The sequence below is a fragment of the Schistocerca piceifrons genome, chromosome 2 (genome assembly GCF_021461385.2).
Source record: "Schistocerca piceifrons isolate TAMUIC-IGC-003096 chromosome 2, iqSchPice1.1, whole genome shotgun sequence".
In the NCBI taxonomy this organism is placed as follows: domain Eukaryota; kingdom Metazoa; phylum Arthropoda; class Insecta; order Orthoptera; family Acrididae; genus Schistocerca; species Schistocerca piceifrons.
Genome location: NC_060139.1, coordinates 640,187,403 through 640,202,425, shown reverse-complemented (window position 1 = coordinate 640,202,425; position 15,023 = coordinate 640,187,403). Strand labels below are relative to the sequence as shown.

The 15,023-nt window shown below is 41.7% G+C and overlaps 1 protein-coding gene across 1 annotated transcript in view; it reads left to right on the top strand.

The window, feature by feature from the left end:
- The window catches only part of LOC124776988 (phenoloxidase 2-like), a 309,427-nt gene that overhangs the window by 127,374 nt on the left and 167,030 nt on the right, over positions 1 to 15,023 (top strand). The window contains exons 5-6 of the mRNA XM_047252233.1: positions 4,932 to 5,082; positions 5,183 to 5,284. Of these exons, the coding sequence (XP_047108189.1) occupies positions 4,932 to 5,082; positions 5,183 to 5,284 (253 nt within the window). The remainder of the gene's footprint in view (positions 1 to 4,931; positions 5,083 to 5,182; positions 5,285 to 15,023) is intronic.

The following is a 15,023-nucleotide window of genomic DNA, read 5'->3' as shown; positions in this document are numbered from 1 at the left end:
TCCAGTAAAGTGATGAAATACTGCAATGAAGGAACACTAAAAAAATAAATAAACAAAGTCTATGGAAAATTGCTACCAAAATAAGAGCTGGGTTAGTGGTATATATCTATTTACATCCTGGAATAGTTAAGTGGACACTGGAGGGAGGAGTAAATGGGGAAAATTGTTGAGCAAACAGATCAAGACCAGAAAATGCACAGCAAATTATAGAGGATGTTGAGTATACTAGGTACATAGAAAGGGAGAATGAAGAAAAACTTTCCAAAAGCTAGGAAAATATGGAGAATTGCATCAAATCACAAATCTGTAGAAAGACTAATGACTTTTATAGAAACACTACTGTAACTGAGCTCTTTCCTCTTTCCTGATGAAGCAACCATGGATTGCGAAAGCTTGAAGTTTATGTGTGTGTTTGTGTGTTTTTTATTGTGTCTATCTAACAGCGCTTTCTCGTTTTGTGTGTGTGTGTCTATATATATATATATATATATATATATATATATATATATATATATATATATATATATATAATGGAAGGAAACATTCCACGTGGGAAAAATTATATATAAAAACAAAGATGAGGTGACTTACCGAACAAAAGCGCTGGCAGGTCGATAGACACACAAACAAACACAAACACACACACAAAATTCAAGCTTTCGCAACAAACTGTTGCCTCATCAGGAAAGAGGTAAGGAGAGGGGAAGACGAAAGGAAGTGGGTTTTAAAGGAGAGGGTAAGGAGTCATTCCAATCCCGGGAGCGGAAAGACTTACCTTAGGGGGAAAAAAGGACAGGTATACACTCGCACACACGCACACACGCACATATCCATCCACACATCCACATATGTGTGGATGGATATGTGCGTGTGTGCGAGTGTATACCTGTCCTTTTTTCCCCCTAAGGTAAGTCTTTCCGCTCCCGGGATTGGAATGACTCCTTACCCTCTCCTTTAAAACCCACTTCCTTTCGTCTTCCCCTCTCCTTACCTCTTTCCTGATGAGGCAACAGTTTGTTGCGAAAGCTTGAATTTTGTGTGTGTGTTTGTGTTTGTTTGTGTGTCTATCGACCTGCCAGCGCTTTTGTTCGGTAAGTCACCTCATCTTTGTTTTTTATATATATATATATATATATATATATATATATATATATATATATATATATATATATATACACAAAAAGTGAGAAAGCGCTGGTAGATAGACACAATGAAAAACACACAAACAGATAGACAGGGATAGGTATACACATGCACACACACACACACACACACACACACACACACACACACACACACACACATATCCATCCGCACATATACATATATGTGCAGATGGATATATGTGTGTGTGTGTGAGTGTATACCTGTCCCTTTTTCCACCTAAGGTAAGTCTTTCCACTCCCAGGATTGGAATGACTCCTTACCCTCTCCCTTAAATCCCACATCCTGTCGTCATTCCCTCTCCTTCCCTCTTTCCTGATGAAGCAACCGTGGGTTGCAAAAACTTGAAATTTGTGTGTGTGTTTGTGTGTTTTTTATTGTCTCCTATCAACATACCAACGCTTTCGTTTGGTAAGTTACAGCATGTGTCCGGAAATGCTTAATTTCCATGTTATAGCTCATTTTAGTTTCGTCAGTATGTACTGTACTTCCTCGGTTCACCGCCATGATTTCATACGGGATACTCTACCTGTGCTGCTAGAACATGTGCCTTTACAAGTACGACACAACATGTGGTTCATGCACGATGGAGCTCCTGCACATTTCAGTCGAAGTGTTCGTACACTTGTCAACAACAGATTTGGTGACCAATGGATTGGTAGAGGCGGGCCAACTCCATGACCTCCATGCTCTCCTGACCTCAACCCTCTTGACTTTCATTTATGGGGGCATTTGAAAGCCCTTGTCTACGCAACCCCAGAACCAAATGTAGAGACTCTTCGTGCTCATATTGTGGACGGCTGTGATACAATACGCCATCCTTCAGGGCTGCATCAGAGCATCAGGGATTCCATGCGACGGAGGGTGGATGCTGTATCCTCGCTAACGGAGGACATTTTGAACATTTCCTGTAACAAAGTGTTTGACGTCACGCTGGTACGTTCTGTTGGTTTGTGTTTCCCATCCATGATTAATGTGATTTGAAGAGAAGTAATAAAATGAGCTCTAACATGGGAAGTAAGCGTTTCCAGACACATGTCAACATAACATTTTTCTTTCTTTGTTTGTGAGAAATGTTTGCGGAAAGTTTGGCCGTACCTTTTTGTAACACCCTGGAGGGAAACATTCCGCGTGGGAAAAATATATCTAAAAACAAAGAAGATGTGACTTACCAAACGAGAGCGCTGGCAGGACATTTGTAAATGTCTGCTTGTGTCTGTGTATGTGTGGATGGATATGTGTGTGTATGCGAGTGTATACCTGTCCTTTTTTCCTTCCTAAGGTAAGTCTTTCCACTCCCGGGATTGGAATGACTCCTTACCCTCTCCCTTAAAACCCACATCCTTTCATCTTTCCCTCTCCTTCCCTCTTTCCTGATGAAGCAACCGTTGGTTGCGAAAGCTAGAATATACCAAAGCTCTTGTCTACCCAACCCCGGTACCAAATGTAGAGACTCTTCGTGCTTGTATTGTGGCCGGCTGTGATACAATACGCCATTCTTCAGGGCTGCATCAGAGCATCAGGGATTCCATGCGACGGAGGGTGGATGCTGTATCCTCGCTAACGGAGGACATTTTGAACATTTTCTGTAACAAAGTGTTACAGAAATACAAAGGTGTTACAGGTATACAAAGTGTATACCTATCCCTGTCTATCTGTTTGTGTGTTTTTTATTGTGTCTATCTACCAGCACTTTCTCATTTTTTGTGTGTATATATATATATATATATATATATATATATAAAAAATAGAGGGAAACATTCCACGTGGGAAAAATACATCCAAAAAGAAAGATGATGAAACTCACCAAACAAAAGTGCTGGCAGGTCGACAGACACACAAACAAACACAAACATACACACAAAATTCTAGCTTTCGCAACCAATGGTTGCCTCATCAGGACGAATGTCTGCTTGTGTCTGTGTATGTGTGGATGGATATGTGTGTGTGTGCGAGTGTATACCTGTCTTTTTTTCCCCCTAAGGTAAGTCTTTCCGCTCCCGGGATTGGAATGACTCCTTACCCTCTCCCTTAAAACCCATATCCTTTTGTCTTTCCTTCTCCTTCCCTCTTTCCTGACGAGGCAACCATAGGTTATATATATATATATATATATATATATATATATATATATATATATATATATATATATATATATATATATATATGTGTGTGTGTTTTTTATATGTTATAGCCCACTATGCAGATTTTCAGACAAATGCCGACTTGCATAACTACAATACTCGAAATATCACAGCACTACATTCTCAGAAAACAAAAAGAACACACACACACAAAGGCATGTGAGCCATATGGATACAAAACTGTACAACATACTGCCAGCCAACATCAGAGACTTAGAAGATGATAACAGATTTAAAGTAGAATTTAAAGAATTTCTACTTGAACAAGGTTTTTACTCAGTAAATTTCTGTTTAGTCCAATAAATAATTCTGAAAATGTTTATATTAAGCAAAACTGAAAACACCGTCTTTCATCCCCTAAAGTATCTGTTATTTTTTTTAAAATCTGATGGACAGCTGCTGATTGTGGTAAAATCTTTACTGAATTATTGTAGTGAATATCCTGTTTAGGGATGACAAAAGTAAAGCCTTAGGGCAAACAGACTATGCAGTTACCATACTGTTAGTATACATGTATAAAAAGTTGTATTACTGTATCTTGTATGACCAAGTATTATTCTTTGTACATTTTTTGTACAATTTTGTATGTATTGTTCTTTGTACTACTTAATGTAAAATTTTGTATGTTCCTTTTGCACAGACTGTTTCCATAAATTTGCATGTAATTTTGGACAACATCCATACAATATATATTGTTTACAGATGGACAAATAAATAAATTAAATAAAATAAATAAAATAAATTATCTCTGTTAGAGATCTCTTAAAACTGCTTGTCAGAGAGACTCCACCAGTTTTATTGATTACTGGGAAGGAAATATTGCATCTCATAGTTGCCAAACTAATATCTAAACCATGTCAATGGTTATGATTTGATATCATATTAAATCTGACAGATTTTAGTTTGCAGTTTTATTTGTTTTGTGATTTGTAGCTTCTTATTGCTTATAATTTTTTATAACAAACTACTATTTGTATGCAGTTCATTAATTTTACACAGAATTAAGAATAGCTGACATGAACTATACAAAAATGCTGGATGAAATCTTCTTCTAATAATGGATGAAATCTAATTATAAGCCAGTTGTGGTCTTGTGGACACACAGCCCAGTTATTGATTCCATTTTATGGTTAGAATCCATACAGTGAGTACATGTTTTAACACAGAACACCTAGTGATGACTGGATTAATTGTCAGTATATTATGGATATCACTGAAATGACAACTCATCTGTACACCTGAAAGCACATTATTAATCAATCATGCTGTGGAAACCCGACAGGTTGCACTCTTGCTTCCTTCCATTTTTATTATTTTTTATCAGTAAACTTAGAGCTGGAAATGGAAATAAGAACCATTGTTTCAGTACATCCTTTTACTATTTGCAAAATGAAATAGGTTTATTTTTCCAGCAAATTGTCATAAACAATAACCCTACTATAAAGATGTTGCCAACACAGCTATAAGATTGATGGTGCTTATTGTGGATAACATGATTCATTATGTATCTACTAACCTGTGGTGACAAAATGTATAAGCATTACTCTGGAAATCAGTTATACAATGATGGATATACTTAGTTAATGAATTATAACTGATAATTTCCAATTTTTTAATCTTCAGATACAATTTTGAACGACTTAGTAATCATCTTGGAAGAGTGAGAAAATTAAATAACTGGCATAAACCACTAAAAGAGGCTTACTTTCCTAAACTTGACAATATGATAGCAAGTAGAGTCTGGCCAGCTCGACATGAATTTGCTAAACTTCAGGTAAGAATTTATTGTCTAGTGTTATAACTATTGCCTTAGAATGCTTTGATGTTCTGCAATATTAAACACATAATTCATGTATTACTTGTCTGTCTACCAGGATATTAACCGTGAACTTGATCAGCTATCATTTGACATTCAAGACATGGAACGTTTTAGAGACAGAATATTTGAAGCTATTCATCGAAAAGGTGCACTCAATGTAAGTCATGTTCATCATTGACTATGATAGCAGTAATGAGCTAAGGGGATATCTCTACATATAATTTACCTTACAAAAAACTTGAAATGCTTTCTTTAAACAAACAGAAAATTGTAATTGGACTGCAAGCCACTAGCTTCTTGAATGTTTGTGTTATTGAGCTTCAAAAAGGACTACACTTGTAAGTGATGCAGGTAATATGTACATACATTCTAGAATTTTAGCTCTGACTGCAATGTACTCTTTTTTTGCTATAGAAGAACAGAGCAAAAGTTGACTTACACGTTATATTATTTGTGATGACATTATCAGCTAGATGATAGGAAAGCTCACTGATAAGTGATTTGATCTTGAAAATGGAACAAGATACCTTGGAAAAATAATATGATATGTAAGGAGTCATTCCAATCCCGGGATCAGAAAGACTTACCTTATGGGGAGAAAAGGACGGGTATACACTCGCACACACACATATATCCATCCACACATATACAGACACAAGCAGACATATTCAAAGACGAAGAGTTTGCGCAGATATGTCAGTCGAGGCAGAAGTGCAGAGGCAAAGATGTTGTTGAAAGACAGGTGAGGTATGAGTGGCGGCAACTTGAAATTAGCGGAGATTGAGGCCTGGTGGGTAACGGGAAGAGAGGATATATTGAAGAGCAAGTTCCCATCTCCGGAGTTCGGATAGGTTGGTGTTAGTGGGAAGTATCCAGATAACCCGGACATTGTAACACTGTGCCAAGATGTGCTGGCCGTGCACCAAGGCATGTTTAGCCACAGGGTGATCCTCATTACCAACAAACACTGTCTGCCTGTGTCCATTCATGCGAATGGGCAGTTTGTTGCTGGTCATTCCCACATAGAATGCATCACAGTGTAGGCAGGACAGCTGGTAAATCACGTGGGGGATTTCACACGTGGCTCTGCCTTTGATCGTGTACACCTTCCAGGTTACAGGACTGGAGTAGGTGGTGGTGGGAGGGTGCATGGGACAGGTTTTACACTGGGGGTGGTTACCAGTGTAGGAGCCAGAGGGTAGGGAAGGTGGTTTGGGGATTTCATAGGGATGATCTAACAGGTTACGAAGGTTAGGTGGACGGCGGAAAGACACTCTTGGTGGAGTGGGGAGGATTTCATGAAGGGTGGATCTCGTTTCAGGGCAGGATTTGAGGAAGTCATATCTCTGCTGGAGAGCCACATTCAGAGTCTGGTCCAGTCCCGGAAAGTATCCTGTCACAAGTGGGGCACTTTTGTGGTTCTTATGTGGGAGGTTCTGGGTTTGAGGGGATGAGGAAGTGGCTCTGGTTATTTGCTTCTGTACCAGGTTGGGAGGGTAATTGCGGGATGCGAAAGCTGTTGTCAGGTTGTTGGTGTAATGGTTCAGGGATTCCGGACTGGAGCAGATTCATTTGCCATGAAGACCTAGGCTGTAGGGAAGGGACCATTTGATGTGGAATGGGTGGCAGCTGTCATAATGGAGGTACTGTTGCTTGTTAGTGGGTTTGATGTAGACAGACGTGTGAAGCTGGCCATTGGACAGATGGAGGTCAACATCAAGGAAAGTGGCGTGGGATTTGGAGTAGGACCAGGTGAATCTGATGGAACCAAAGGCGTTGAGGTTGGAGAGGAAATTCTGGAGTTCTTCTTCACTGTGAGTCCAGATCATGAATATGTCATCAATAAATCTGTACCAAACTTTCGGTTGGCAGGCCTGGGTAGCCAAGAAGGCTTCCTCTAAGCGACCCATGAATAGGTTGGCGTACGAGGGGGTCATCCTGGTACCCATGGCTGTTCCCTTTAATTGTTGGTATGTCTGGCCTTCAAAAGTGAAGAACTTGTGGGTCAGGATGAAGCTGGCTAATGTAATGAGGAAAGAGGTATTAGGTAGGGTGGCAGGTGATCGGCGTGAAAGGAAGTGTTCCATTGCAGCAAGGCCCTGGACGTGCAGAATATTTGTGTATAAGGAAGTGGCATCAAAGGTTACAAGGATGGTTTCCGGGGGCAACAGATTGGGTAAGGATTCCAGGCGTTCGAGAAAGTGGTTGGTGTCTTTGATGAAGAATGGGAGACTGCATGTAATGGGTTGAAGGTGTTGATCTACGTAGGCAGAGATACATTCTGTGGGGGCTTGGTAACCAGCTACAATGGGGTGGCCGGGATGATTGGGTTTGTGAATTTTAGGAAGAAGGTATAAGGTAAGGGTGCAGGGTGTCGGTGGGGTCAGGAGGTTGATGGAGTCAGGTGAAAGGTTTTGTAGGGGGCCTAAGGTTCTGAGGATTCCTTGAAGCTCTGCCTGGACATCGGGAATGGGATTACCTCGGCAAACTTTGTATGTGGTGTTGTCTGAAAGCTGACGCAGTCCATCAGCCACATACTCCCGACGATCAAGTACCACGGTCGTGGAACCCTTGTCCGCCGGTAGAAGGACGATGGATTGGTCAGCCCTCAGATCACGGATAGCCTGGGCTTCAGCAGTGGTGATGTTGGGAGTAGGATTAAGGTTTTTTAAGAAGGATTGAGATGGAAGGCTGGAAGTGAGAAATTCCTGGAAGGTTTGGAGAGGGTGATATTGAGGGAGAGGAGGTGGGTCCTGCTGTGACGGAGGACGGAACTGTTCCAGGCAGTGTTCAATTTGGATAGTGTTTTGGGGAGTTGGATCATTAGGAGTAGGATTAGGATCATTTTTCTTCATGGCAAAGTGATATTTCCAGCAGAGAGTACGAGTGTAGGACAGAAAATCTTTGACAAGGGCTGTTTGGTTGAATCTGGGAGTGGGGCTGAAGGTGAGGCCTTTGGATAGGACAGAGGTTTCGGATTGGGAGAGAGGTTTGGAGGAAAGGTTAACTACTGAATTAGGGTGTTGTGATTCCAGATTGTGTTGATTGGAATTTTGAGGTTTTGGAGGGAGTGGAGCTGGAAGTGGGAGATTGAGTAGATGGGAGAGACTGGGTTTGTGTGCAATGAGAGGAGGTTGAGGTTTGCTGGAAAGGTTGTGAAGGGTGAGTGAGTTGGCTTTCCGGAGGTGGGAAACCAGGAGATTGGTTAGTTTGTTGACGTGGAGGGTGGCATGCTGTTCTAATTTGTGGTTGGCCTGTAGGAGGATGCTCTGAACAGCCGGTGTGGATGTGGGAGAGGAAAGATTGAGGACTTTTATTAATGATAGGAGTTGACGGGTGTGTTCATTGGCTGAGTTGATGTGTAGGTGGAGGATTAGGTGGGTGAGGGCAATGGATTGTTCAGTTTGGAACTGGTATAGGGACTGATGGAAAGAAGGGTTGCAGCCAGAGATGGGAACTTTAAGTGTGAGGCCTTTGGGGATAATGCCAAATGTCAGACAAGCCTGAGAAAATAGAATATGGGAGCGTAATCTGGCTAGGGCGAAGGCATGTTTGCGGAGGGAATGTAAATAAAACTTAATGGGGTCGTTGTGGGGGTGTTGTGAGGGTGACATGGTATTAGAAGATGGAAAGTGTAACATGAGGCTGAAATGAAAATGAAAATAAAAATGAATTGGAAAGTAACTGGAGGTCTGGTGTGAAAAAATGGGAAAAGGTGTTGGTTACAGCTGGGCTATGTTGGCCTTGGGTTGGTAGACAACGATGTGCACAAAGGTTAGGTGGTTGTGTTGCTGCCAAAACACGTTAAAGGACGGAGAAATTCGGGAAAATTTCCAAAAAAACTGCGTGTAAATGTATTAAAAGGAGTGGTTTTGTGGTGGCAGATTATGAAAATGAGGCTAACGATTGTCTGACTAAGAAATAATGACGTTAAAACATGTGGGAAGCGGCTAAAAATTATCAGTGAAGTGGAAAAAACGGAAATGGAAATAAAGCGAAAGTTATTAGAACTAGCAGAAATGGTTGTTTAATAGGTGAAAGGGACTGTTTGTGAACTAGAAACGGTGGATTTTATAACAGCGGTAGTGTTGAAAGCGGAAAAAAGTTTTTTGGTTATGGTTTGGAATTGGGTTACATATTATTGAGTATATATAGGCGGGATAAAATTGTGTAGTAGATTACGGTAAAAAGGAGAAGGTGAATACAAAGTGAAACTACTGGCAAAGACAGAAGGAGACAATAAGACGATAGAAAATATTTCAAAATGCAACAGTGACAATAACAAACGTAATTGTTGGGTTCAAATTAATGATATGAATATAATAGAGGGAAACATTTCACCTGGGAAAAATATATCTAAAAACAAAGATGATGTGACTTACCAAACTAAAGTACTGGCAGGTCGATAGACACACAAACAAACACAAACATACACACAAAATTCAAGCTTTCGCAACCAATGGTTGCCTCATCAGGAAAGACGGAAGGAGAGGGAAAGACAAAAGGATGTGGGTTTTAAGGGAGAGGGTAAGGAGTCATTCCAACCCCAGGAGTGGAAAGACTTACCTTCGGGGGAAAAAAGGTCAGGTGTACATTCGCACACACACACACATATCCATCCGCGCATACGCAGACACAAGCAGACATTTGTAAAGGCAAAGAGTTTGGGCAGAGATGTCAGTTGAGGCAGAAGTACAGAGGCAAAGATGTTGTTGAAAGACAGGTGAGGTATGAGCGGTGGCAACTTGAAATTAGCAGAGGTTGAGGCCTGGCGGATAATGAGAAGAGAGGATATACCGAAGGGCAAGTTCCCATCTCCAGAGTTCTGACAGGTTGGTGTTAGTGGGAAGTATCCAGATAACCTGGACGGTGTAACACTGCTCCAAGATGTGCTGGCCATGCACTAAGGCATGTTTAGCCACAGGGTGATCCTCATTACCAACAAACACTGTCTGCCTGTGTACATTCATGTGAATGGACAGTTTGTTGCTGGTCATTCCCACATAGAATGCATCACAGTGTAGGCATGTCAGTTGGTAAATCACATGGGTGCTTTCACACGTGGCTCTGCCTTTGATCGTGTACACCTTCCAGGTTACAGGACTGGAGTAGGTGGTGGTGGGAGGGTGCATGGGACAGATTTTACACTGGGGGCAGTTACAAGGGTAGGAGCCAGAGGGTAGGGAAGGTGGTTTGGGGTTTCATAGGGATGAAAGAAGAGGTTACGAAGGTTAGGTGGACGGCGGTTAGACACTATTGGTGGAGTCAGGAGGATTTCATGAAGGATGGATCTCATTTCAGGGCAGGATTTGAGGAAGTCATATCCCTGCTGGAGAGCCACATTCAGAGTCTGATCCAGTCCCGGAAGTATCCTGTCACAAGCGGGGCACTTTCGTGGTTCTTCTCTGGGAGGTTCTGGGTTTGAGGGGATGAGGAAGTGGCTGTGGTTTTTTGCTTCTGTACCAGGTCGGGAGGGTAACTGCGGGATACGAAAGCTGTGTTCTGGTTGTTGGTGTAATGGTCCAGGCCGGCCGAAGTGGCTGTGCGGTTAGAGGCGCTGCAGTCTGGAACCGCAAGACCGCTACGGTCGCAGGTTTGAATCCTGCCTTGGGCATGGATGTTTGTGATGTCCTTAGGTTAGTTAGGTTTAACTAGTTCTAAGTTCTAGGGGACTAATGACCCCAGCAGTTGAGTCCCATAGTGCTCAGAGCCATTTGAGCCTTTTTTTTTTTTTTTTTGTAGTAGTCCAGGGATTCCGGACTGGAGCAGATTCGTTTGCCATGAAGACCTTGGCTGTAGGGAAGGGACCGTTTGATGTGGAATGGGTGGCAGCTGTCATAATGGAGGTACTGTTGCTTGTTGGTGGGTTTGATGTGGATGGAAGTGTGAAGCTGGCCATTGAACAGATGGAGGTCAGCGTCAAGGAAAGTGGCATGGGATTTGGAGTAGGACCAGGTGAATCTGATGGAACCAAAGGCGTTGAGGTTGGAGAAAAAATTCTGGAGTTCTTCTTCACTGTGAGTCCAGATCATGAAGATGTCATCAATAAATCTGTACCAAACTTTGGGTTGGCAGGCCTGGGTAACCAAGAAGGCTTCCTCTAAGCGACCCATGAATAGGTTGGTGTACGAGGGGGTCATCCTGGTACCCATGGCTGTTCCCTTTAATTGTTGGTATGTCTGGCCTTCAAAAGTGAAGAAGTTGTGGGTCAGGATGAAGTTGGCTAATGTAATGAGGAAAGAGGTATTAGGTAGGGTGGCAGGTGATCGGCGTGAAAGGAAGTGCTCCATCGCAGGGAGGCCCTGACATGCAGAATATTTGTGTTACAAGGATGGTTTCCAGGGGTAACAGACTGGGTAAGGATTCCAGGCGTTCGAGAAAGTGGTTGGTGTCTTTGATGAAGGATGGGAGACTGCATGTAATGGGTTGAAGGTGTTGATCTACGTAGGCAGAGATACATTCTGTGGGGGCTTGGTAACCAGCTACAATGGGGCGGCCGGTATGATTGGGTTTGTGAATTTTAGGAAAGGTAGAAGGTAGGGGTGCGGGGTGTCGGTGGGGTCAGGAGGTTGATGGAGTCAGGTGAAAGGTTTTGTAGGGGGCCTAAGGTTCTGAGGATTCCTTGAAGCTCTGCCTGGACATCAGGAATGGGATTACCTTGGCAAACTTTGTAAGTAGTGTTGTCTGAAAGCTGACGCAGTCCCTCAGCCACATACGCCCGATGTTCAAGTACCACGGTCATGAAACCCTTGTCAGCCAGTAGAATGATGATGGATCAGTCAGCCTTCAGATCACGGATAGCCTGGGCTTCAGCTGAGGTGATGTTGGGAGTAGGATTAAGGTTTTTTAAGAAGGATTGAGAGGCAAGGCTGGAAGTGAGAAATTCCTGGAAGGTTTGGAGAGGGTGATTTTGAGGAAGAGGAGGTGGGTGCCGTTGTGACGGAGGATGGAACTGTTCCAGGCAGGGTTCAATTTGGATAGTGTCTTGGGGAGTTGGATCATTAGGAGTAGGATTAGGATTATTTTCCTTCGTGGCAAAGTGATATTTCCAGCAGAGAGTATGAGTATAGGACAGTAAATCTTTGATGAGGGCTGTTTGGATGAATCTGGGAGTAGGGCTGAAGGTGTGGCCTTTGCATAGGACAGAGGTTTCGGATTGGGAGAGAGGTTTGGAGGATAGGTTAACTACTGAATTGGGATGTTGTGGTTCCAGATTGTGTTGAATAGAATTTTGAGGTTTTAGGGGGAGTGGAGCTGGATGAGATTGAGTAGATGGGAGAGACTGGGTCTGTGTGCAATGAGAGGAGGTAGTGGTTTGTTGGAAAGGTTGTGGAAGGTGAGTGAGTTGCTTTTCTGGAGGTGGGAAACCAGGAGATTGGATAGTTTTTGAGGTGGAGGGTGGCATGATGTTCTAATTTGCGGTTGGCCTGTAGGAGTAATTTTTAATTGTTTTTTATTTAGGTATTATGTTTTGTAACCTGTTAGTTTTGCACTTCTTGTGGAAATTCATTTATGCCAGCTAACAAGTATTCCCAGTGAACTTAGTACAGTGAAAGCTTTCACAATTGGAATTTACATCATTTAAAACTTCCAGACTGCAAGTGTATGGTCAATGTATGAAGCTATTCATTGAAATATTATGCTCATTTGTGGGGTACATCTGCATGAATAAAATGGAAACACCATTGAAAATTTAAGGTGGTGCCAGATTCATAGCTGCATTATGAATGGTATAGGGAGCAACATAATACATCACCTGATGCCACATGCATGATTGTCTCTGACTAGTGACATCATTATCTATTAAGAGTAAATAATTATTAGTCTCTCAGTGCAAAGTAACCATCTGTATTTTATTTTATTTAACTCCCTCTTGTTTTCTGTTAAGATAATCATGACACTGATAAATTTCTGCTGCCTCTCTGTATAAGTGTGTGTGACAAGGGTTGTCTTGGCTGAAATGTTTGCCTCAGCTTTTTGGAAAGCATGTTCTGACATGGCCAATGTATCATTTTGTCCAAATTGATGGTTCATTTAATGTTTGGCTAAGTGAGTGTTAATACTTCTTTTTGTAGTTCCAATATACAGGATGTCCCAAAAAAAAAGACCCGAATTTAAATAGAATTATTTATTAGGAAAAAGGGCTTAACACCAACAAATGGCATACTAAATTACTCTAAAAAGACAGAAGTTTATAAAATTCCATCATAAATGTTCAATATGTCCTCCATTAGCTGCTCAGATGACATCTACCCGATTGCTGAATTCATCCCAGACTGAGTGTAAGGTGTCCTCTGTCACTGAAGTTACAGCATCTGATATTCTGGTTTTTAGTTCATCAATGTCACGAGGTAGGGGGGAACATAAACTCATTGTTTAACATACCCCCACAGGAAGAAATCACATGGTGTTAAGTCATGGGACCTAGGAGGCAAAGAGTGTAAATCCTGGTCTCACGGCCCTGTACACCCTAACCAACGTTGAGGCATGTTGGCGTTAAGGAAATGGCACACATTGTTGTGCCAGTGTGGTGGTGCTCCATCTTGCTGATAGATGATATTGCCAGAGTCAAGTTTTGGGAATAACCAGTTCCATGGCATTGCAAGATATGATTGTCCTGTTATGGTTTCTTCCTCAAAAAAGTAGGGTCTGTAAACCTTGCTTTGCGAAACAGCACAAAAACCATTCACTTTTTGTGTATTACATTCATCTTCAGTTGTTTCATGACAATTTTTGAGCCCCCATATACACACATTATGACAGTGAACCTTACCGCTAATATGGAAAGTTGCCTCATCACGGTATCAACTGTGACATAAAAGTCTCATCTTCCATGTCCTCTAGAATAGCATTGCTAAAGTCCACTCACTTCACTTTGTTAATATCTCAAAGAGCTTGTACCAGTTGTAATTGGTATGGTTTTAGGGCTAAACAATGCTGTAACACACGCCACACTGTCATGTGTGGTAATGCAAGTTCTTGGCTAGCACGGTGCATAGACTTGCGGGGGCTCCCCTAAAAAGGTCATCGGATTTGTTCCACTCCTTGTTCAGGACCCTGTGGCTGGCCAGGACTTTGGCCTTTACAGAGGCACCCTGTTTCTTCAAACTGTTTATACCACCATCAAATGTTTTTTGGTGATGGTGGTTTAGCACAAAATATGAAACGCCCGCTGAACTGCGATCACTGATTGAGTATGACTAAATTCAATAACACAATACACCTTCTGTTGTGCGGATGCCATATTGCGTGAGACTGGCTGCATGCTCCAAGTCAGCACTTGTAGTGACATCTAGCAGACTTTTTTCTGAAACTCTAGACCATGCTGATTACATCTAGCACTGTTTCAGTTACGTAGTGACATTTGTCTCAATATTATGAAAAGCTAAAATTGGGTCATTCTTTTTGAGACACTCTGTATACTTGGCCACAGGTACATGGATTTTTATACATACCACTGATGCTAGTGGATGATATACGTCTTTTGCAGTTTTTGGGCATTGTTTTATTTTCCTGGTGGGCTTAAAAATCATCTGAACCTCTTTCTTGGACAAACCCTTCTGATATGATCAGTAATTCTGTTAATAAATTGTAGAAAGACTTTCCTTTTTGGTGATCATTGTTTTTCACTAGTCCTGAAATTCCCCCTTCTTGGACATAGTACTCATTCTGCTGTAAGTAACTGAGATCTTTTTGTAAGTAAACTGACTCATATATTTTATTAGCCCTTTTGACCAAGGATATAATTATGTCTCTTTTTTGGTTTGGGTGATGGTTGGATTCCTTATGGAGCTACTGATCAATGTGTGTTGTTCTTCTGTACATCTTTTGATACAAAATACATGTGCCCATTTGATTACTGAAACATTTAGAAAATTAAGTTGCCTAATGTACAC